This window comes from Oncorhynchus tshawytscha, linkage group LG30 (assembly GCF_018296145.1).
Source record: "Oncorhynchus tshawytscha isolate Ot180627B linkage group LG30, Otsh_v2.0, whole genome shotgun sequence".
Lineage (NCBI taxonomy): Eukaryota > Metazoa > Chordata > Actinopteri > Salmoniformes > Salmonidae > Oncorhynchus > Oncorhynchus tshawytscha.
In genome coordinates, this window is record NC_056458.1 from 27,422,613 (window position 1) to 27,448,156 (window position 25,544).

Below are 25,544 nucleotides of genomic sequence, written 5' to 3' on the forward strand. Positions count from 1 at the left end.
TTTTATTAATATCACATTTACATAAGCATTCAGACCCTTTACTCAGTACTTTTTTGAAGCACTTTTTGCAGCGATTACAGCCTCAACTCGTCTTGGATAGAACGCTACAAGCTTGGTACACCTGTATTTGGAGAGTTCCTCCCATTCCTCTTTGCAGATCCTCTCAAGCTCTGCCAGGCTGGATGGGGAGCGTTGTTGCAAAGCTATTTTCAGGTCTCTCCAAAGATGTTAGATCAGTTCCAAGTCTGGCTCTGGTTGGGCCACTCAAGGACATTCAGAGACTTGTCCCGAAGCCACTCCTGGTTTGTCTTGGCTGTGTGCATAGGGTCGTTGTCCTGTTGGAAGGTGAATCTTCACCCTCAGTCTAAGGTCCTGAGTGCTCTGGAACAAGTTTTCATCAAGGACCTCTTGACTTTGCTCCATTTGCATTGATCCTTACTAGTCTACCTAGTCTCTGCCGCTGAAACACATCCCCACAGCATGATGCTACCACCACCATGCTTCACCGTAGGGATGGTGCCAGGTTTCCTCCAGATGTGATGCTTGGCATTCAGGCCAAAGAGTTCAATCTTGGTTTAATCAGACCAGAATCTTTCCCTTTAGGTGTCTTTTGTCTTTTGTCTTCTGTTTGGCCACTCTACCATAAAAAGACTGATTGGTAGAGTGCTGCAGAGATGCTTGTCCATCTGGAAGGTTCTCCCATCTCCACAGAGGAACTCCAGGGCGCTGTTAGAGTAACCATTGGGTTCTTGGTCACCTCTCTGACCAAGGCCCTTCTCCCCCAATTGCTCAGTTTGGCCACGTGGCCAGCTCTAAGAAATGGAGGCCACTATGTTCTTGGGGACCTTCAATGCTGCAGACATTTTTTGGCACCCTTCGCCAGATCTGTGCCTCGACACAATCTCGGAGCTCTACGGACAATTCCTTCGACCTCATGGCTTGGTTTTTGCTCTGACATGCACTGTCAACTGTGAAACCTTATATCAGACAGGTGTATGCCATTCCAAATCACGTCCAATCAATTGAATTGACTCAATTTCGAGTCTGAAAGCAAAGGATGTGAATACTTATGTAAATAAGGTATCTTGTTTTTATTTGTAATACATTTGCAAAAATGTCTAAAACCTGTTTTTGCTTTGTCATTATGCGGTATTGTGTATAGATTGCTGAGAGAAAAATAATATTTAATCACTTTTAGAATAAGGCTATAACATACCAAAATGTGGAAAAAGTCAAGGGGTCTGAATACCCTCCGAATGCACTGTATATCAGCACCCTTAAATTAAGTTATTGTACAGCGATGACTTAAAATAGAATTTTAACGTTGATTTAAAGATAGATAGATTTGGGCAAAAATTAATAGGTTTACACATGTTAAATGGAACCAACCCAGTGACATGAAGTTAAACAAAGTTGAGCTTACCTATGTTGCTCCACTGCTTCGTTGTCTGGTAGCTCTGCGCCACACACGTTGCAGCGTTCATGCTGGTTCCTACCGTCTGGCTTCATACCGGCAGCCAGCTCCCCCAACTTGTTGAAGAACTCCCTCTGGATGAAGCTCTGGGGCAGAAGTCCCCCGTAGGCACTGAAGTCCATGGACATGGCCAGGGCAGGGGACAGATGGAGAGAAGAGGCCATGGAGGCCGGCATGGATAGCATGGTCTCATTTTTATGATTGGTAGGCAGCGAGTACAAGGAGGCCAGGTGTTTCTCGGTCATGCCGGTCATACCCGCCATGGCTTCCAGACCCATTTGGCCGCCATCTGCTTGGGAGTCGCCCATGCCATCCTCCCGGACGTAGTGCAGCTCGCGGGCGCTCGTGATCACACTGCTCCTGGTTGGAGTCCCGGGGCCATCGCGGTTCTTGTCCAACTCGCCACTCCTTTTGCCATTGCTGGAGGCGCTGGACTCCATGGTTCTGGGGCTCCCATGGCCTCCGCCTTCATCCACTTGCATCATCTCAGTCTTGATCTCGGTCATCAATTGGTGGTGGGAGTTTCCTTGAGTCAGGTGCTCGCCCCCAAAGCCCTGCTGCAGGAGGGACTGGCCTATGCTCATCAGGCTGTCCACGGCAGCTTTGGTTGGGCTCATGGTGGAAAGCCCGAAGGATGTGGAGACAGAGGGGCTCTGGTCCACCATACTGGCCAGGGCCGAGGCTTGCTGGACGGCTGAATGGTAGCTCCCCTCCATGGAATGCTTCTTGGCGTTCTTCCCTCCTTGCCTGCAATTGCGCTCATCGTCTTCCTCTGTGCCTTCCTCGTTCATGTTGACCTCCGTGTCGTTGTCGTCTGAGGACTGGATTGTCTCCAGGATCTTGAGGCATTGCTCCTCCAGGTACTCAATTTCTAGGATCTCTGCTGCGTACAGTAGGTCATCCAGGTCTTCCACTTTGGCCTGGAGTGTGGCAGTGTAGGCATACTCCAGTATCTGCTGGAAGGTCTTTGGTGAAAGAAAGTCCAGGGTGTAATGCTGGCTGTTGCGGTGAAACAGGATCTCAAACATCTTGCTGGTGCAGGCCAGCACGGTCCGATGAGCATGGAACTCCTGGCTGTCCACCATGATGACCACATCGCAGAGGGTTCCTGCCAGACGCATCTGGTTAGCCTTCTTCAGCAGGGCCGTGGGGTGGTTAGGGTTCTGGAGCTGGATCATACCCATTTTAGTCAAATCCATAACGTCGCTGAGATCCGCCAGGCCAACTCATGAGGCTTGCTTTCACTCCTCAGCAGTTTGTTCACTTACCGGTATCTTTGTAAACAAGATAAGGCCAATCTGGAGAGAATGGATAGAGAAAAAGAAAAAGCACTGAATATTTTAGGAAAATACAGCAGTTTAAAAATATATCTAAATAATTGTTGACTTCTTAACTAGATACCAATAAACTTCTAATAACTGTTGAATAAGAACAGACCAAAATAAACCTACACTTCAGATTTAAAAAAATCCAAACATAGTTCTGCAGTGTTTAGTTAAAATAAAATTGCTGTTGTGTTAATTAATGCAGTTTATTATAAAAGCAATTTCAAACTGTAATTGTTACAGTTGAAATCAGAAGTTTACATAAATCTTAGCCAAATACATTTAAACTCAGTTTCTCACAATTCCTGACATTTAATCCGAGCAAAAATTCCCTGTTTTAGGTCAGTTAGGATCATCATTTTATTTTAAGAATGTGAAATGTCAGAATAATAGTAGAGAATGATTTATTTCAGCTTTTATTTATTTCATCACATTCCCAGTGTGTCAGAAGTTTACATGCTACCAAATACTAATTGAGTGTATTGCCTTTAAATTGTTTAATGTGTGTCAAACGTTTCTGATACCCTTCGACAAGCTTCCCACAATAAGTTGGGTGAATTTTGGCCCATTCCTCCTGACAGAGCTGATGTAACTGAGTCAGGTTTGTAGGCCTCCTTGCTCGCACACGCTTTTTCAGTTCTGCCCACACATGTTCTATAGGATTGAGGTCAGGGCTTTATGATGGCTACTCCAATACCTGGACTGTTGTCCTTGAGCCATTTTGACACAACGTTGGAAGTATGCTTGGGGTCATTGTCCATTTGGAAGACCCATTTGCAACCAAGCTTTAACTTCCTGACTGATGTCTTGAGATGTTGCTTCAATATATTCCACATCATTTTCCTACCTCATGATGTCATCTATTTTGTGAAGTGCATCAGTCCCTCCTGCAGCAAAGCACCCCCACAACATGATGCTGCCACCCCCGTGCTTCACGGTTGGGATGGTGTTCTTCGGCTTGCAAGCCTCCCCCTTTTTCCTCCAAACATAATGATGGTCATTATGGCCAAACAGTTCTATTTTTGTTTCATCAGAGCAGGGGACATTTCTCCAAAATGAACAATCTTTGTCCCCATGTGCAGTTGCAAACCGTAGTCTTGCTTTTTTTAATGGCAGTTTTGGAGCAGTGGTTTCTTCCTTACTGAGCGGCCTTTCAGGTTATGTCGATATAGGACTCGTTTTACTGTGGAATAGATATTTTTGACCGTGTTTCCTCCAGCATCTTCACAACGTCCTTTGCTGTTGTTCTGGGATTGATTTGCACTTTTCGCACCAAAGTACGTTCATCTCTAGGAGACGGAACACGTCTCCTTCCTGAGCGGTATGACGGCTGCGTGGTCCCATGGTGTTTATACTTGCATACTGTTTTGTTTGTACAGATGAACGTGGTACCTTCAGGCATTTGGAAATTTCTCCCAAGGATGAATCAGACTGGCGGAGGTCTACAATCTTTTTTTCTGAGGTCTTGGCTGATTTCTTTTGATTTTCCCATGTCAAGCAAAGAGGCACTGCGTTTGAAGGTAGACCTTGAAATACATCCACAGGTACACCTCCAATTGACTCAACTGAGGTCAATTAGCCTATCAGAAGCTTCTAAAACCATGACATCATTTTCTGGAATTTTCTAAGCTGTTTAAAGGCACAGTCAACTTAGTGTATTTAAACGTCTGACCTACTGGAATTGTGATACAGTGAAATAATCGGTCTGTAAACAATTGCTGGAAAAATGTATTTTGTCATGCACAAAGTAGATATCCTAACCAACTGGCCAAAATTATAGTTTGTTAACAAGAAATTTGTGGAGTGGTCGAAAAACGAGTTAATGACTCCAACTTAAGTGTATGCAAACTTCCGACTTCAACTGTACTTGGCTTGTATTTCAATTTGATAAAGACCAGTAATGTATTCTTATTTTCTGGGCATTGTAAATTCAATTGTTCTCATTCAAATAGGCTATACAATAACATGGGACACTTCATAAAAAAGGGGGGGGGGGATGATATGAACATGACATTGAGCTGTTCTTTTCATAAGAAATACAACTATGGACACAACCCTGCTAGGATTGTAAAAATGTCATGCAAAAACATCATACTTGAAATGGGTGAACATAGAGCAAATTATCAATTGATAAATAACAGAAGTCAAAAGCCAAGCAGACCTAATAACCCACAGATATATATATTTTTAATCATATATTTTGCCCCTCAATTTATAGTTATCTGACGGAAGCACATGAACAGCGAAAAATAAGGACCCATGAGAACCTTGCAACACCCTAGTCTTTGTTAGAACGCATTGGTGCTTGGTTCACAAAGACCATCAACACCCATTCTGAAATTAAATGGCATCTTATTCAGTATTCTCATCACAGAGAGGAGCAGTGAGCCGAGGAGGGAGCGAGCAGCGAGCGGCTGCCAGGAATAGTTGGAACAGAGGATGTCGCAAAAGCACAAACACCATGCAGCACCAACAAGATGATATCAAATCAAATGTTATTGGTCACATACACATGGTTAGCAGATGGTAATGCAAGTGTGGCGAAATGCTTGTATTGTATGCATTACATGTCCATATGCCAAAAGTGCAGGTTTATACATGGACAGAATAGTTTCCATATACTGCATTTACTTGGTTCGGAAGAGTGACATCAGATGCATACTACAGGCGGGAAGTAGGCTAGGCTGTGAAATCAATGACTTGAACACACGTTGGCTCTGTACAGTGCCTTCAGAAATTATTCACATCCCTTGACTGTTACAAAGTGGGATTAAAATGTATTTGCCTTTTATTGTCAACAATCTACACAAAATACTCTCATGTCAAAGTAGAAGACAAAAAAATAAAAAGTATGGAAAATAAAACAAACATATGTTGATTAGATAAGTATTCAACCCTGAGAACAATAAGTGTTAGAATCATCTTTGGCAGTGATTACAGCTGTGAGTATTTCTGGATAAGAGTACGAGCTTTGCACACCTGTATTGTGCAAGATTTGCCTATTATTATTTTTTTAATTCTTCAAGCTCTGTCGAATTGGTTGATGATCATTGCTAGACAACCCTTTTATGGTCTTGCCTTAGTTCTGACTTAAATCTGCTGAAAATCTAACTTGGCCACTCAGGATCATTCACTAGCTATGTTTCCATTAACTCGTCCAGTGATTGTTTGTTTGTCGACATTTACAAAGTTTGATTAAAACAAATTGCCTGCAGAGGTGCATTTCCATTTAAAATATCATGTTGATGAAAACAGCTGGACGTAATGATGTCACTAACCTAAAAAAAATGTTTTTTGAATACAATATAGTGTGTTAAATCAAAATGGTTGAAGTGTTTCCATGACCCATTTAGGCAAATTGCACATTAATAAATTGGCCTGTATTCCCTCACACCTATCGGGTTTCATCGGGTTCAGCCCGCTAAAGCCAGCATAGATAGAATGCAATAATTTACTATTATTTGCCATGTCCTAATAATTGTCATGTGCCAACGTATCGTTACGGACCGTGCCATGGTGAAACTTGTACTCATGTTGATCTGAAATAATTGGATGGGGAAACTTGCCAGCCAACCAGAAAGCAGGGCGAAGCAATTCAGGAATTTTTGAAAGTCAGGACAATCTTTGTTTGGCAAAGAAAATACTTTATAGTTAAAAAACATATATAATTTTTCAAGACGTACGCATTTAGAATGAAATGTGGAATGGAGCTTTATAGTTACGCAGTGAAATCACGTGCCCTAGATACCTTCAAAATGATTACGCAATCATAATTTTTTATAAAAACACAGTTCCCTAATTCATTGCAATAAATTAAGTTTGACAGAAGGAAAATCCACCCGTCGAATGGATAAACATTTTGTTGATCTTTAGAAAAATGTTCTTTATGTCTCCTATATCTGCTGTTTCCATGACATATGTCACTTTTGTTGTTGTTGCAACATTGCTTTGTCAAATAAACAGAATCCTGCCTACTGGGTTAATGGAAACCTTGGTCTTCTTGGTAATCCACTCATGTAGATTTGGCCTTGTGTTTTAGATTATCGTCCTGCTGAAAGATTAATTGATTTCCCTGTGTCTGGTGGAAAGAAGACAACCAGATTTTCTTCTGGGAAGTGCTTAGCTCCAGTCTGTTTCTTTTTTTATCCTGAAAAACTCTGCAGTCCTTAATGATTACAAGCATACCCATAACATGATGGGTAGCACTTTGTGACATTGGCTGACGTAAAAAGGGCTTTATAAATACATTTGATTTATGCAGCCATCACAATGCTTGAACATATGGAGAGTAGTACTCAGTAATGTGTTGTATTTTCCCAAAACATAACATTTTGTATTCAGGACAAAAAAAAGTGTCCTGAATGTTTCCCAGATGTTTTAAATTAGTGCCTTGTTGCAAACAGGATGCATGTTTTGGAATTGTTGTATTCTGTTCAGGCTTCCTTCTTTTCACTGTCAATTAGGTTAGTATTGTGTTGATCCATCCTTAGTGCTCTCCTATCATAGCCATTGAACTATGAAACTGTTTTAAAGTCACCATTGGCTTCATGGTGAAATCCATGAGCGGTTTCCTTTCTCTCCGGCAACTGAGTTAGGAAGGACGCCTGTATCTTTGTAGTAACTGCGTGTATTGATACACCATCCAAAGTGTAATTAATAACTCCACCATGCTCAAAGGGATATTCAATGTCTGTTTTTTTTACCCATCTACCAATAGGTGCCTTTGTGAGGCATTGGAAATCCTCCCTGGTCTCTGTGGTTGAATCTGTGTTTGAAATTCGCTGCGCAGCTGTGGGTCCTTACAGATAATTGTATGCCTGGGCTACAGAGATGAGGTTGTCATTCAAAAATCATGCTAAACACTATTATTGCAACTTATTATGTGACTTGTTAAGCACATTTTTACTACTGAACTTACTTAGGCCATAACAAAAGGGTTGAATACTTATGGACTCAAGACATTTCAGCTTCTCATTTTTTATTCATTTGTAATAATTTGAAAAACATACTTTCACTTTGACATGATGTGTGTTGGCCAATTTAATCTATTTTAAAGTCAGGCTGTACCAGAAACAAAACGTGGAAAAGGCACTGTATGTATCATTGCCCACTCACTTAAGGCAACACCTCAAGAATAATAACCTTTAAGTTAATAATACTAAATGATCATAATATATTCCTGACTGTTGATATTGCTATTATCATTATTGATGTAAATGTTATTTTAGTAACCTTTAATAATTAATATGATAATGTATCATTATTTTAGGCAAATCCTTTTATAATTGAACAAATTAGAAATATATTCCATTATAAATCAGTAAACATAAAAATGTAGGCTACATATATTTAAATGTTTCCTGAAATGAGATTGATAAAGAGCAGATAATTATTAATTCATGCCTTAATTTTGCATCCACATTTCCTAAACAGTTATACTAGATTAGCAATACCTAGGCTCATCAGAGTGGCTCTCAAAAAAAATCAACAGTTTGCAGTCATCAGATATATTGTTGAGCAGTTAATCAAGGCTGTATAAATCTGGTATTGATGAGACTGTATATTAGTAGTGGCTGTCCAACAAATGTGGGGGCGTAAAAAAATGTTTTTCTTTAAGACACAAATGCCAATTTAGCTCTAATTTATGACCTAGTAAATAGGTCAATGTCTGTAGTGTTGCATAATAAGGTTAGGCTACATTTAGACAGGCAGCCCAATTCTGATATTTTTTTCACTAATTGGTCTTTTGACCAGTCAGAGTCGCTCTGAAAAAGATCTGATGTGAAAAGGTCTGGGGTGTATTCATTACCTCAATTATGTTGCAAAACTTTTATATGCCAAAAATAAAACGTTTTGTAACGAAAACAATGTTTTTTTGGACAAATTCAGGTAGGTCCTTACCTGTTTCGTTCCCTTTGTTCTGTTTGCTTCTTAAACGGTAAAACGGTTTCCCTTGCAGGACGTAATGAATATACCCCTGATGTGATTGGTCAAAAGACCAATTAGTGGAAAAAGATCAGAATTGCGCTGCCTGTGTAAACGCAGCCTAAGTGTCCCAGGTTTACCATATGAAACAATCGAAAGTTGTCTAATGAGGATCAGTAATGTAAAGCCCAGAAAACGTATTCATTAAACCGACTCTGTTGCAAAACGTTTCTTAAACGGAAGCAAACAGAACAAAACCGAGAGGGGCCTACCTGAATTTGTCCAACTCGTTTTAGTTGTAAATCGTTCCGTTTTGCAACTGTTTGGACTAATGATTACACCCCAGGTTTGAGACAGTGCGTTAATGTCACCAAATAATTTAACGCAATCGTGTGATACGTGCAGAAGACACCATTCGAAGGATTAATTATTAGTTTCAGTCAAAATGCTGTATTGAGCGCATATCAACGCCAACATAATGCAATCAGATCGAGAATCCTCTAAAGACCAACTGTAGCCAGTCAGCTGTCTGTCCAAGGCGCGCATCTCTTTAATGCAGTCTATAATCAAAAGATTCCTGATGTTTAAAGCAGAAACGATAAAAACCTATGCTCGTGGAAATTGTGTCCAGACACATTTTGCTCAATAACAAACAGTACTCACACTTATCTCAGCAGAGTCTACTAAAGTAACGTTACATACGGGCGAATGAGACACAAATACATGATCTCAGCGGGGACTGGTTGCAACAATGATTAAATTCACTAGCTTGCTATTCTGATTAACACACAGGTGGAATCGTCTGAAGTGGTATCATTGAAGTGCTATCGTTGCAGTTGATAGCATTTTAATTGGACATGTCATGATCGAGCTTGGAAGAGCGATATAACCCATATCGATAGCAATTCAACTCGCCATTCCATCTATAAAAACAATTATACTAAATTATTTGCATCAAGCGGAGGCAACGTGATTGCGAATCCAGGAATTAGCAGCAGTCTATCAATTTACTATGTGGGTCCCTACTGTACAATGTAGCCTACATCAGCTAAAATAGATGGACACAGTTCAGACTATTGCCCCTGTGTTCGTGATGATTTGTGATCACTCCTGCACGAGCACCTCAAGTGCGTCATTATTCGTTTTTTAAACTTCCAGGAAAATAACAGCGGCGTGAGGTATCAGCGTATACTGTATTCTCATTTCAACAGGAAAACACAATTCTCAGAATAAACCACATTGAAGAACGTCACACTGTCTGATTTGCAATGTAGCCTAAACCCAGACCTCACGTTCTCGTGCTGCGATCTCACGAATACGTTGACAGACGGTTACGTCAACCTAACATCTTTACATGCCCAATGTTGTGTTTATGTTAACTTCATCACCTTTCATGCCCTCAGACTTGTGGCTTCATCTGACACCCAAACACTTTCAATTTAAAACACTTCAGCGCACACAGAAATTGATATTTGAACTTTGCTTGCCACACTGTTGCGCCGCAACTCCCTATGGGCTACTGTAACTTAATTTGTGGGTTTAAAATGATGATAACAAACATACTATTAAATCATTCATAGTGCGAGAGTACACAGGCAAAAAACAACTGTAAGCATGCAGAAAAGCGGGTCTGTCACTGTAACACGAAAGCTGCGCACCCATATCAGTACTCACCTAAGTTGCAAGTTTTGATTCCGAATGTGTGGTTATTGGGCTACAGCATAGCAATGCAGTTCACAGTACCCGCTCTCACACGCACTAACTCCTCTCTTCTTTCGTGTTAGCAAATCAACACAACGGTGACGTCAACGCACCGAGTCACTCTTCTTTCCCTTGAATCCATGCAAACACTGCGAAAGTGAGACACCTAGGGGGCTGCCGAATGTTTAAAGAGATGATCTGATACTTTTTAGCCAGAAGTTCTGAAAGTAAAACTCACAATCCAAAAGTGGTCCCCGAAAATTGCATGTTCATGTGCACGTGCACCTCTGCCATTTGCACAGGTGTCCCAAAGCTGAGGGAGGGAAAATTATTATGGGTGAAGGGGCTAATTAGACCATCAGATAGCCACTTCTACCTAGCCAGCAAGGCTGCAGGCTTCAGAACATCCAGACACACACTGCAATATGTTTGGAGGTCGCACAATTTAATACAAACAATGGATCGGTGTGCCTAATTATATACCATCTGCTTTTTTTACACATGATTTCGAGACTTGACACATATAACAGATGAAATATCTCCCAAATTAAATGTTTAACTGTTACTGAGGTTTATATATTGTAAAACTACAGGGGGATTTGCTAATTAGAATATCATGTTTGTTTTATTATTTAAAAGTGGAACATGAATTGCATAATTCAAGACAGGAGTGTGTCATGCAGTTGGCGGGTTTATTGATCCCATTGCCACTCTCTGGAAGTCACCCAGAGTTTCATCAGCAACATGTGACAACCGAGGGCCCTCCAAGCGAGGTTGGTGTTGGAGAGGGTGTGGTTTGGGATACAAAGACAAGCTCTCTTTGCTGTGTCCACTGAGCCATTGGGCCTGCCCTGCAACCTCATTGGTTAATGCTGGGCAGTCCTTTTGCTGGCTGTCACTCAAATACCAGGGGCTGAAGCTCATTGGCTCAAACTCAAATCGCTAAGGAGTTGGTCCATGTGGGGGGAAATGTAGGAAAAATGGCGTGGTACAGCTTCAAGAAAACAATTCTACATGTACGAACTACACATTGACACTCCAGCCAAAAGTGGGAGGTTTTAAAAATACTTTCTTCTTGTAGTTTTTTTCTTATCCTACATAGTAAGAAAAACTAACCAGAAAGATGCTTAATATTGAAGATAATTGTCCAAGAAAGTTTTTGAATAACACACAAAAAAAGATAACAGATTAATATGCTACTTTAAAAATAGATAATTAAACAAATCCCCATATTTAGGCCTACTCTATCACTTATCAAAATATAGCCTAACATTTATAGGGCTTTTATTTTGCCTCACCAGTGTCACTTGGCTTCATGTTGTTTTTTTACAACTTGTTTGCTTGTAGCCAACAGGCATTGAGCTGTGTACAGTAGACCTATTGGGAGGTAGGAGGTATATGTTACTACAAGGGTAGGCAACCCTGGTCCTGGAGTGCCGCAGGCACTTCATGTTTTTACATTTAACCAACCTGGAAGACCAGGTATGTTGAATTTAGGCAATCACTGAACTGATCATTTAGCTCAGTTGGACAGGTGTGGTGCCTATTTGTTCCAGGAACAGGGTTTCCTACCACTGGGATACTGTATTTCCTAAGCCACACTCACAGTTACTGTATCAGTACAATAATGATAACCGGCTAGTTGTGTTTAAAAACTTGTTTTATATTAGCCCCTAGGCTATAATTCCATGCCAGCGGGAGCAGAAAAATATTTTTAGTATTGCAGATTTTTCTAGCAATTCTCACATATGAATTTAATTGGGAAGAAGGATTTTTAACATGCTTTTTACATTTGTATCACAACCAATTTCCTTAAAATCATGATGAAATTGACAATTTTAGGTTATTTTTTAGACCATATGATCTGTGAACTGTACACGATACAGACATCTTGGTGTCATTATACTCCTTATAGTGTTCTCTCAAATATGGGGTATGTTTATATTCTGAAATACACATTTTCACATTCATTTATTCAACATTACAATATCTCAAAACTACCCTTTTTAAATGTAGCTTACTTTTAGACATATTGTTTATAACAATATACTCTTTAAACAGGTCACATTTCCAGAGTGGGCTCTATGGCACTTTTAATTATGACCCATTTTATACATAGAGATGGACATTATAGGTAATTAACCAATCACAGTCCTCCTTTAGGATTGCACATTCAGATAGTCAGCAGCAGAAGGAGTTCAGAATTAGCAGAACCCACCGGAAATTTGATGTACTTGTAGAGTATATTGTTCCAAACACCTGACAGGTGTGGCATATCAAGAACCTAATTTAAACAGCACAAGCATTACACAGGTGCACCTTGTGCCGGGGAGAATTAAAGGCCACTTTAAAATGTGCAGTTTTGTCACACAACATCACAGATGTCTGACGTTTTGAGGGAGCATGCAATTGGCATACTGACTGTAGGAATGCCCACCAGAGCTATTGCCGGAGAATTGAATGTTAATTTCTCTACCATAAGCCGCCTCCAACATCATTTTAGATAATTTGGCAGTATGTCCAACCTGGCCTCCCAAATGCAGGCCACGTGAATGGTGTCGTGTGGGCAAGCGGTTTGCTAATGTCAACATTGTGAACAGAGTGCCCCATGGTGGTGGTGGGGTTATGGTATGGGCAGGCATAAGCTATGGACAACGAACACAATTGTTTTCACTGTCACGAGATCCTGAGGACCATTGTCGTGCCATTCATCCGGCGCGATCACCTAATGTTTCAGAATTATTTTCACAGCGACCCATTGAGCTCTGGATCGACGTGTTCCAGGAGGTTGGTGGCAACTAAATTGTGGAGGACGGACTCGTGGTAATGGCTGGAGCGGAATTGGTGGAATAGTATCAAATACATTAAACACATGGTTTGATGCCATTCCGTTTGCGCCATTACAGCCATTATTATGAGCCGTCCTCCCATCAGCAGCCTCTACTGATGTGTACAATGGTGTGTTCCAGTTCCCGTCAATGTACATCAACTTCACACAGCCATTAAAGAGGAGTGGGAAAACATTCCACAGGCCGCAATCAACAGCTTGATCAACTCTATGCAAAGGAGATGTGTCGCACTGCATGAGGCAAATGGTGGTCACACCAGCTACTGACTGGTTTTATAATCCACACCCCTATCTTTTTTTAAGGTATCCAACAGATGCATATCTGTAGTCCCAGTCATGTGAAATCCATTGATTAGGGCCTAATGGATTTATTTCGATTGACTGATTTCCTTTTGAACTGTAACTCAGTAAAATCTTTGAAATTGTTGCATGTTATCCCCAACCACATACCCCAACCAGAAGCCATGGATTACAGGCAACATTCGCACTGAGTAAATGCTAGAGCTGCCACTTTCAAGGTGCGGGTCTCTAACCCGGAAGCTTACAAGAAATCCCGCTATGCCCTCTGACAAACCATCAAACAGGCAAAGTGTCAATACAGGACGAAGATCGAATCGTAATACACCGGCTCTGAGACAGGCTTTAAACAGGTCAACATTCACAAGGCTGCAGGGCTAGACGGATTACCAGGACGTTTACTGCGAGCATGCGCTGACCAACTGGCAAGTGTCTTCACTGACATTTTCAACCTCTCCCTGTCCGAGTCTGTAATACCAATATGTTTCAAGCAGACCACTATAGTGCCTGTGCCCAAGAACACTAAGGTAACCTGCCTAAATTACTACCGACCCGTAGCACTCACGTCTGGAACCATGATGTGCTTTGAAAGGTTGGTCATAGCTCACATCAACACCCACTCCAATTTGCATACCACCCCAACAGATCCACAGATGATGCAGATGATGACCTGGAGAAAAGGAACACCTATGTGAGAATGCTATTCATTGACTACAGCTCAGCGTTCAACATCACAGTGCCCTCAAAGCTCATCACTAAGCTAAGGACCCTGGGACTAAACACCTCCCTCTGCAACTGGATCCTGGACTTCCTGATGGGCCGCCCCAGGTGGTGAGGGTAGGTAACAACACATCCGCTACGCTGATCCTCCAGAGTGGCCCCTCAGGGGTGCATGCTCAGTCCCCTCCTGTACTCCATGTTCACTCAAGACTGCACGGCCAGGCACGACTCCAACACCATCATTACGTTTGCCGATAACACAACAGTGGTAGGCCTGATCACCAACAACGATGAGACAGTCTATAGGGCGGAGGTCAGAGACCTGGCCGTGTGGTGCCAGGACAACAACCTCCCCTCAACGTGATCAAGACAAAGGAGATTGTGGACTACAGAAAAAAGAGGTTCAAGGACACCCCCATATTCTCATTGACGGGGCTGCAGGGGAGCAGGTTGAGAGCTTCAAGTTCCTTATTGTCCACATCACCAACAAACTAACATGGTCCAAGCACACCAAGACAGTCGTGAAGAGGGCACGACAAAACCTACTTATTTCATGTTGCATTTATATTTTTGTTCAGTATAGTTTCCCCATTTAACATCTAGCTGGCATGTTGAATCCCCTTCACACAAAATTCATAAGCAACAAGTCTGTAATTTCATACTGACCAATGGTTACATTTGAAACATACAATTCTCAAAAAAATAAAGGGAACAAGTCAATCACACTTCTGTGAAATCAAACTGTCCACTTAGGAAGCAACACTGATTGACAATAAATTTCACATGCTGTTGTGCAAATGGAATAGAAAACAGGTGGAAATTATAGGCAATTGGCAAGACACCCCCAATAAAGGAGTGGTTGTGCAGGTGGTGACCACAGACCACTTCTCAGTTCCTATGCTTCCTGGCTGACGTTTTGGTCACTTTTGAATGCTGGCGGTGCTTTCACTCTGGTAGCATGAGACGGAGTCTACAACCCACACAAGTGGCTCAGGTAGTGCAGCTCATCCAGGATGGAACATCATTGCGAGCTGTGGCAAGAAGGTTTGCTGTGTCTGTCAGCGTAGTGTCCAGAGCATGGAGGCGCTACCAGGAGACAGGCCAGTACATCAGGAGACGTGGAGGAGGCCGTAGGAGGGCAACAACCCAGCAGCAGGACCGCTACCTCCGCCTTTGTGCAAGGAGGAGCAGGAGGAGCACTGACAGAGCCCTGCAAAATGACCTCCAGCAGGCCACAAATGTGCATGTGTCTGCTCAAATGGTCAGAAACAGACTCCATGAGGGTGGTATGAAGGCCCGACGTCCACAGGTGGGGGTTGTGCTTACAGCCCAACATGCAGGACGTTTGGCATTTGCCAGAGAACACCAAGATTGGCAAATTCGCCACTGGCGCCCTGTGCTCTTCACAGATGAAAGCAAGTTCACACTGAGCATATGTGACAGACGTGACAGAGTCTGGAGACGCCGTGGAGAATGTTCTGCTGTCTGCAACATCCTCCAGCATGACCAGTTTGGCGGTGGGTCAGTCATGGTGTGGGGTGGCATTTCTTTGGAGGGCCGCACAGCCCTCCATGTGCTCGCCAGAGGTAGCCTGACTGCCCTTAGGTACCGAGATGAGATCCTCAGACCCCTTGTGAGACCATATGCTGGTGCGGTTGGCCCTGGGTTCCTTCTAATGCAAGACAATGCTAGACCTCATGTGGCTGGAGTGTGTCAGCGGTTCCTGCAAGAGGAAGGCATTGATGCTATGGACCCCCTGTTCCCCAGACCTAAATCCAATTGAGCACATCTGGGACATCATGTCTCGCTCCATCCACCAATGCCACGTTGCACCACAGACTGTCCAGGAGTTGGCAGATGCTTTAGTCCAGGTCTGGGAGGAGATCCCTCAGGAGACCATCCGCCACCTCATCAGGAGCATGCCCAGGCGTTGTAGGGAGGTTATACAGGCACGTGGAGGCCACACACACTACTGAGCCTCATTTTGACTTGTTTTAAGGACATTACATCAAAGTTGGATCAGCCTGTAGTGTGGTTTTCCACTTTAATTTTGAGTGTGACTCCAAATCCAGACCTCCATGGGTTGATAAATTTGATTTCCATTGACAATTTTTGTGTGATTTTGTTGTCAGCACATTCAACTATGTAAAGAAAAAAGTATTTAATAAGAATATTTCATTCATTCAGATCTAGGATGTGTTATTTTAGTGTTCAAATCAAATCAAATCAAATGTATTTATATAGCCCTTCATACATCAGCTGATATCTCAAAGTGCTGTACAGAAACCCAGCCTAAAACCCCAAACAGCAAGCAATGCAGGTGTAGAAGCACGGTGGCAAGGAAAAACTCCCTAGAAAGGCCAATACCTAGGAAGAAACCTAGAGAGGAACCAGCCTATGTGGGGTGGCCAGTCCTCTTCTGGCTGTGCCGGGTGGAGATTATAACAGAACATGGCCAAGATGTTCAAATGTTCATAAATGACCAGCATGGTCGTATAATAATAAGGCAGAACAGTTGAAACTGGAGCAGCAGCACGATCAGGTGGACTGGGGACAGCAAGGAGTCATCATGTCAGGTAGTCCTGGGGCATGGTCCTAGGGCTCAGGTCCTCCGAGAGAGAGAAAGAGAGAATTAGAGAGAGCATATGTGGGGTGGCCAGTCCTCTTCTGGCTGTGCCGGGTGGAGATTATAACAGAACACGGCCAAGATGTTCAAATGTTCATAAATGACCAGCATGGTCGAATAATAATAAGGCAGAACAGTTGAAACTGGAGCAGCAGCACGGCCAGGTGTTCCCCTTTTTTTATTTTTTTAACTTTTTTTATTTTTTTTATTTCACCTTTATTTAACCAGGTAGGCTAGTTGAGAACAAGTTCTCATTTGCAACTGCGACCTGGCCAAGATAAAGCATAGCAGTGTGAACAGACAACACAGAGTTACACATGGAGTAAACAATTAACAAGTCAATAACACAGTAGAAAAAAAGGGGAGTTTATATACATTGTGTGCAAAAGGCATGAGGAGGTAGGCGAATAATTACAATTTTGCAGATTAACACTGGAGTGATAAATGATCAGATGGTCATGTACAGGTAGAGATATTGGTGTGCAAAAGATAAATAAATAAAAACAGTATGGGGATGAGGTAGGTAAAAATGGGTGGGCTATTTACCGATAGACTATGTACAGCTGCAGCGATCGGTTAGCTGCTCAGATAGCAGATGTTTGAAGTTGGTGAGGGAGATAAAAGTCTCCAACTTCAGCGATTTTTGTAATTCGTTCCAGTCACAGGCAGCAGAGAACTGGATCGAAAGGCAGCCAAATGAGGTGTTGGCTTTAGGGATGATCAGTGAGATACACCTGCTGGAGCGTGTGCTATGGATGGGTGTTGCCATCGTGACCAGTGAACTGAGATAAGGCGGAGCTTTACCTAGCATGGACTTGTAGATGACCTGGAGCCAGTGGGTCTGGCGACGAATATGTAGCGAGGGCCAGCCGACTAGAGCATACAAGTCGCAGTGGTGGGTGGTATAAGGTGCATTAGTGACAAAACGGATGGCACTGTGATAAACTGCATCCAGTTTGCTGAGTAGAGTGTTGGAAGCAATTTTGTAGATGACATCGCCGAAGTCGAGGATCGGTAGGATAGTCAGTTTTACTAGGGTAAGTTTGGCGGCGTGAGTGAAGGAGGCTTTGTTGCGGAATAGAAAGCCGACTCTTGATTTGATTTTCGATTGGAGATGTTTGATATGAGTCTGGAAGGAGAGTTTACAGTCTAGCCAGACACCTAGGTACTTATAGATGTCCACATATTCAAGGTCGGAACCATCCAGGGTGGTGATGCTAGTCAGGCGTGCGGGTGCAGGCAGCGAACGGTTGAAAAGCATGCATTTGGTTTTACCAGCGTTTAAGAGCAGTTGGAGGCCACGGAAGGAGTGTTGTATGGCATTGAAGCTCGTTTGGAGGTTAGATAGCACAGTGTCCAGGACGGGCCGGAAGTATATCGAATGGTGTCGTCTGCGTAGAGGTGGATCAGGGAATCGCCCGCAGCAAGAGCAACATCATTGATATATACAGAGAAAAGAGTCGGCCCGAGGATTGAACCCTGTGGCACCCCCATAGAGACTGCCAGAGGACCGGACAGCATGCCCTCCGATTTGACACACTGAACTCTGTCTGCAAAGTAATTGGTGAACCAGGCAAGGCAGTCATCCGAAAAACCGAGGCTACTGAGTCTGCCGATAAGAATATGGTGATTGACAGAGTCGAAAGCCTTGGCAAGGTTGATGAAGACGGCTGCACAGTACTGTCTTTTATCGATGGCGCTTATGATATCGTTTAGTACCGTGGCTGAGGTGCACCCGTGACCGGCTCGGAAACCAGATTGCACAGCGGAGAAGGTACGGTGGGATTCGAGATGGTCAGTGACCTGTTTGTTGACTTGGCTTTCGAAGACTTTAGATAGGCAGGGCAGGATGGATATAGGTCTGTAACAGTTTGGGTCCAGGTTGTCTCCCCCTTTGAAGAGGGGGATGACTCCGGCAGCTTTCCAATCCTTGGGGATCTCAGACGATATGAAAGAGAGGTTGAACAGGCTGATAATAGGGGTTGCGACAATGGCGGCGGATAGTTTCAGAAATAGAGGGTCCAGATTTGCAAGCCCAGCTGATTTGTACGGGTCCAGGTTTTGCAGCTCTTTCAGAACATCTGCTATCTGGATTTGGGTGAAGGAGAACCTGGAAAGGCTTGGGCGAGTAGCTGCGGGGGGGACGGAGCTGTTGGCCGAGGTTGGAGTAGCCAGGCGGAAGGCATGGCCAGCTGTTGAGAAATGCTTGTTGAAGTTTTTGATAATCATGGATTTATCGGTGGTGACCGTGTTACCTAGCCTCAGTGCAGTGGGCAGCTGGGAGGAGGTGCTCTTGTTCTCCATGGACTTCACAGTGTCCCAGAACTTTTTGGAGTTGGAGCTACAGGATGCAAACTTCTGCCTGAAGAAGCTGGCCTTAGCTTTCCTGACTGACTGCGTGTATTGGTTCCTGACTTCCCTGAACAGTTGCATATCGCGGGGACTATTCGATTGCAGTCCGCCACAGGATTTTTTTGTGCTGGTCGAGGGCAGTCAGGTCTGGAGTGAACCAAGGGCTATATCTGTTCTTAGTTCTGCATATTTTGAACGGAGCATGCTTATCTAAAATGGTGAGGAAGTTACTTTTAAAGAATGACCAGGCATCGTCAACTGAGGGATGAGGTCAATGTCCTTCCAGGATACCCGGGCCAGGTCGATTAGAAAGGCCTGCTCACAGAAGTGTTTTAGGCAGCGTTTGACAGTGATGAGGGGTGGTCGTTTGACTGCGGCTCCGTAGCAGATACAGGCAATGAGGCAGTGATCGCTGAGATCCTGGTTGAAGACAGCGGAGGTGTATTTGGAGGGCCAGTTGGTCAGGATGACGTCTATGAGGGTGCCCTTGTTTATTTTTTTCAGCAGAGTATCTTTAAGATGGAAAACATGAGATAGATGTGGAGTCTTAATATGCAGCGGTGCATGGCGAGTTTTTAGCTCCATCCAAGTCAGGATCACTGAGTGCTTTATTACATTTGAGCTGCATGCTGTGCTGGTTTACCCAGGGAGAAAGAAAAAAGGCATTGCCCCAATCTCCATTTAATCCCAATTTCACCAAGGGAAAGAAAGACCAGTTGTAAAATACAACACTTTATTATTATCACTCAACTAAAACAATACAGAGGTTGCTGTTGAAGGCTGCCTTTGTAACTCTGGTGTGACTGTGCAACTGTCCATAGCATATGGTGTTGTGGTAACTTAAAGTAAAAGTTCCCCCAAAGTACAAAATCACATATTGATTTCCTTACCCTGTAAGCAGTCTATGGACGAGGTATGACATCAATCCATGTTTTGGTTTCGTTGACCTAGCCACTTTTCAAATGCTAATCTTTTAGCATTTAGACACTGTACCTATATTAGCATTTTTGGACTTGTTAAGAACATGGGATAGAGTGTGAATATTTATCTTCAGATAGTCTGTGGGGAAAAAGATCAAAGAAAAAATATATAAAGAATATTGCAACCTGCTCTTTAACCCAGTTCTGCATTGATAAATTCATTCATTTTCATTTCACTAGCAGAACGTGGTTACTACAAGATTGGTGAGCAATAGTTACTCTCAAATCAAGTGAAATCACAGTTTATTTGTCACGTGTGGCAAATATAACAGTGAAATGCTTACTTACAGGCTCTAACCAACAGTGCAAAAAAGGTATTAGGTGAACAATAGGTAAGTAAAGAAATAAAAACAACAGTAGAAAGACAGTGAAAAACACTGTTGCATGATGTTGCAGCTGTAGAACCTTTTGAGGATCTCAGGACCCATGCCAAATCTTTTCAGTTTCCTGAGGGGGAATAGGCTTTGTCATGCCCTCTTCATGACTGTCTTGATGTGTTTGGACCATTCTAGTTTGTTCTTGATGTGGACACCAAGGAACTTGAAGCTCTCAACCTGCTCCACTACAGCCCTGTCGATGAGAATGGGGGCGTGCTCGGTCCTCCTTTTCCTGTAGTCCACAATCACGTTGAGGGATAGGTTGTTATTCTGGCACCACCCGGCCAGGTCACTGTCCTCCTCCCTATAGGCTGTCTCGTCATTGTCGGTGATCAGGCCTATCACTGTTGTGTCGTCAGCAAACTAATGATGGTGTTGGAGTCGTGCCTGGCCATGCAGTCGTGGGTGAACAGGGAGTACAGGAGGGGACTGAGCACGCACCCCTGGGGGGCTCCAGTGTTGAGGATCAGCGTGTCAGATGTGTTGCTACCTATCCTCACCACCTGGGGGTGGCCCGTCAGGAAGTGTTAAGTCCCAGGATAGCTTAGTGATGGGCTTTGAGGGTACTATGATGTTGAATGCTGAGCTATAGTCAATAAATAGCATTCTCATATAAGTGTTCCTTTTTTCCAGGTGGGAAAGGGCAGTGTGGAGTGCATCATCTGTGGATCTGTTTGGGTGGTTTGCAAATTGGAGTGGGTCTAGGGTTTCTGGGATAATGGTGTTGATGTGAGCCATGACCAGCCTTTCAAAGCACTTCATGGCTACGGACGTGAGTGCTACGGGTCTGTAGTCATTTAGGCAGGTTGCCTTTGCGTTCTCGGGCACATCGACTATGGTGGTCTGCTTGAAACATGTTGGTGTTACAGACTCAATCAGGGACATGTTGAAAATGTCAGTGAAGACACCTGCCAGTTAGCCAGCACATGCCCGGAGCACATGTCCTGGTAATCCGTCTGGCCCCACAGGATTGTGTATGTTGACCTGTTTAAAGGGCTTACTCACGTCGGCTACAGAGAGCGTGATCACACAGTCGTCCGGAACAGCTGATGCTCTCATGCACGCTTCAGTGTTGCTTGCCTCGACACGAGCATAAAAGTGATTTAGCTCGTCTGGTATGCTCATGTCACTGGGCAGCTCGCGGCTGTGCTTCCCTTTGTAGTCTGTAATAGTTTGCAAGCCCTGCCACATATGACGGGCATCGGAGCCGGTGTTGTATGATTCAATCTTAGCTCTGTATTGACGCTTTTCCTGTTTGATGGTTCGTCTCAGGGCATTTCAGGATTTCTTGTAAGCTTCCGGGTTAGAGTCCCGCACCTTGAAAGCAGCAGCTCTACCCTTTAGCTCAGTGCGAATGTTGCCTGTAATCCATGGCTTCTGGTTGGGGTATGTACGTACGGTCACTATTGATGAAGCCAGTGACTGATGTGGTGTACTCCTCAATGTCATTGGAAGAATCCTGGAACCTGTTCCAGTCTGTGATAGCAAAACTGTCCTGTAGTTTAGCATCTGCTCAATCTGACAGCTTTTTATAGACCGAGTCACTGGTGCTTCCTGCTTTAATTTTTGCTTATAAGCAGGAATCGGGTGGATAGAATTGTGGTCGGATTTACCAAGTAATTACTAGTTTTTTAATTCAAAGTATTGGGTTTATTACGGGTGATAAACCCAAATCCCAGTTAGCATACAGAGATGATCAGAGCCATCAGAACCATTGAACACAGAATAAATATCAGATTTGCCCTGAAGAGATCACTAGAATGATGGTTGTCATTCATTTCCCTCCTTCCAATTTTCTCTTGCATTTGTTTGTTGAGTCAGGATCAATATGACTGACGACCATCATTGTTTCAACATCAGAAAGTATTTGAGGTGAACACACACACACACGGCCATAATCACCAGAATCACAGGCATTGTCTGTGTCCTCTACAGGCTTGCTTTGCAGGGGGGAAGAGTGGTATGTATGGGGCCCACAGTAGATCTTTGTAAAACTATGTCCATACACTGGGTCTGAATAGACTCTTTTTACACTTGTGTAAATCTGGGGGCGTCACTGGGACAGGAGCCCGCCTCTCTGACCTCTGACCCTAACCTCTGACCTCTAGTGGATTTAGTCCTGAACATATTACCGTCCCCATGTGCTCAGGCCAACTACTGTTTGTCAGTGACTCTTCTCTAAAACCAATGGCAGTATAATATAAAAAAGTTATGAGCAACAGATCTTACATGCATTGATTTACTTTTCAAATCAATAAAGATTTTGGTATGATTTTCATGTAACACAGTATATATTTAAATTGTGCTGTGATATTTCACAGAAATTCGGAACCTTTCTCATCGCATAGTATCTACAGATTGTAATTTAAAGACAAATATTTTTACTAAAAGTATTATTATATTGTTGATTGATTGATCATGCTTTCCATATCTCCCAACACTGCTATTTGAAGGGATAATTTTAGATAGATGCAGTGGCGATTTTAGCATATAAGTCTTGGTGGGGCAAACTCCCCCAATTTTTTTAGATGCATGCCAGCAAAGCCACTACACAACACAACACTAAACAATACATTAATTGCACTAAACGGTGACAAACGGTGCCCACAAACTGTTGGGGCCTAGATAAAGCTGTCCCAACAGCAGAGTCCCAACAGCTGTCCTAACAGCGGAGTCCCTACACCTTACCACTGCTACAACTTGCTATCAGCGGAGCCTTGTCTGGCAGCGAAACAATTAATTCAGCCTCATTCACTGCCTTTAATAAAAACATTGCTGAAATGGCAGACTTTCTTAAACAAATGTGGTTTCAACTGACATTTGAGATGTACAAACTATGGTATTCAAGTGGCAATTATTAATTTTGATTAAGACAATAATGAGCGAGCAAGGACAGACGTAGTCAATATCATTATTTGTTCAGCACTTTTGAAATGTGGGGACAACGAGCAGATAAGAGGCACTTAGTCATTTTTATTAAGACATTAATGAGCGAGTTAGGATGGACGTAGTCAATAAAATATTTTTTCAGCACTTTTGAAATGTACAGCGACAGAATTCAATGATGACATCTCTCTTAAACATGCTATAGGCTACATGTGCACCACCAAGTCAGAACAGTAGGCTAAGTTAAGTTACTCCCTGGCATACTACATGATTTCTGCAGCAGCATACAATATATTTTTGGACTCACGTTGTTGTGCTGTGCTCACTTGAACAGGAAGGTGGCGCGGCAGTCCATCATGGGCAAATTTTCTTATCTAACTATGTCATCAAAGTCTGACATTCTCTGGATTTGTGGTGATTTCAAAACAGCTGGGAACTCTGAAAAAAAAGGTTGAATCATGATGTCAGTGATCTTAAGGTCGGAGCTCTAGAAAGAGACCCGAGTTCCAATTTTGGGTAGAGCAGACATTTCCATATGTTTTTGTTAACTGAATGTGTGACAGAACTCAAAATGTTTGCAAATGTATTTAAAAAAAATTGAAATATTACATTTACATAAGTATTCAGACCCTTTACTCAGTACTTACTGTAGTTGAAGCACTGTTTGGCAGCGATTACAGCCTCCAGTCTTCTTGGGTATGACGCTACAAGCTTGGCACACCTGTATTTGGGGGGTTTCACCCATTCTTCTCTGCAGATCCTCACAATCTCTGTCAGGTTGAATGGGGAGAGTCAATGCACAGCTATTTTCAGGTCTCTCCAGAGATGTTCAATCGGGTTCAAGTCCAGGCTCTGGTTGGGCCACTCAAGAACATTCAGAGACTTGTCCCAAAACAACTCCTGCGTTGTCCTGGCTGTGTGCTTAGGGTCGTTGTCCTGTTAGAAGGTGAACCTTCATCCCAGTCTGAGGTCCTGAGCGCTCTGGAGCAGGTTTTCATCAAGGATCTCTCTGTACGTTGCTCCGTTCATCTTTCCTTCTATCCTGGCTAGTCTCCCAGTCCCTATCGTTGAAAAACAAACTAAAAGCACGATGCCTCCACCGTCATGCTTCGCAATTGGCAAACTCCAAGCGGGCTGTCATGTGCTTTTTACTGAGGAGTGGCTTCCGTCTGGCCACTCTACCATAAAGGCCTGATTGATGGAGTGCTGCAGGGATGGTTTTCCTTTTGGAAGGTTCTCCCATCTCCACAGAGGAGCTCTGGAGCTCTGTCAGAGTGACCATTAGGTTCTTCGTCACCTCCCTGACCAAGGCCCTTCTCCCCCGATTGCTCAGTTGGGTCGGGCGGCCAGCTCTAGGAAGAGTCTTGTTGATTCCAGATTTCTTCCATGGAAGAATGATGGAGGCCACTGTGTTCTTCGGGAACTTCAATGCTGCAGAAATGTTTTGGTACCCTTCCCCAGATCTGTGCTTCAAGGAAAATTTCTTTGACCTCATGGCTTGTTTTTTGCTCTGACATGCACTGTCAACTGTGGTACCTTATAAAGACAGGTGTGTGCCTTAACAAATCATGTCCAATCAATTGAATTTACCGCAGGTGGACTCCAATCAAGTTGTAGAAACATCTCAAGGATGATCAATGGAAACAGGATGTACTTGAACTCAATTTTGTGTCTCATAGGGTCTGAATACTTATGTAAATATGGTATTTCTGTTTTTATTTTTAATAAATGGGCAAAAAAAATTAAACAACTGTTTTGCTTTGTCAATATGGGATATTGTGTGTATATGGATGAGACAAAAATATTGAATCAATTTTAGAAAAAGGCTGTAACTTAACAAAATGTGGGAAAAGTCAAGGGATTTGAATACTTTCAGAATACGCTGTACATAACATTCTGTTTGTGGCAATAATTTAGTATGATGATTTAAATAGAAAAACTCTCCGTTTTGAATCAAGCATTCTTTTGTTGATCAATTCATAAACCATGTCACATGGAATCGGCACATCGAAAATGTCTTCCCAACTATTTTG

The 25,544-nt window shown here is 43.0% G+C and overlaps 1 protein-coding gene across 2 annotated transcripts in view; it reads right to left on the reverse strand.

Moving 5' to 3' along the window:
* The window catches only part of LOC112228468 (zinc finger and BTB domain-containing protein 16-A), a 169,196-nt gene extending 158,654 nt beyond the window's left edge, over window positions 1-10,542 (reverse strand). The window contains exons 1-2 of one of the 2 annotated variants that reach the window (XM_024393818.2): window positions 10,399-10,542; window positions 1,424-2,772 (exon numbers count right to left, since the gene is read on the reverse strand). In XM_024393818.2, coding sequence (XP_024249586.1) covers window positions 1,424-2,673 — 1,250 coding nt within the window. In that variant the 5' untranslated portion in view covers window positions 2,674-2,772; window positions 10,399-10,542. The remainder of the gene's footprint in view (window positions 1-1,423; window positions 2,773-10,398) is intronic. The other variant, XM_024393817.2, reaches the window with a different exon arrangement.
* Window positions 10,543-25,544: the final 15,002 nt, after the last annotated feature.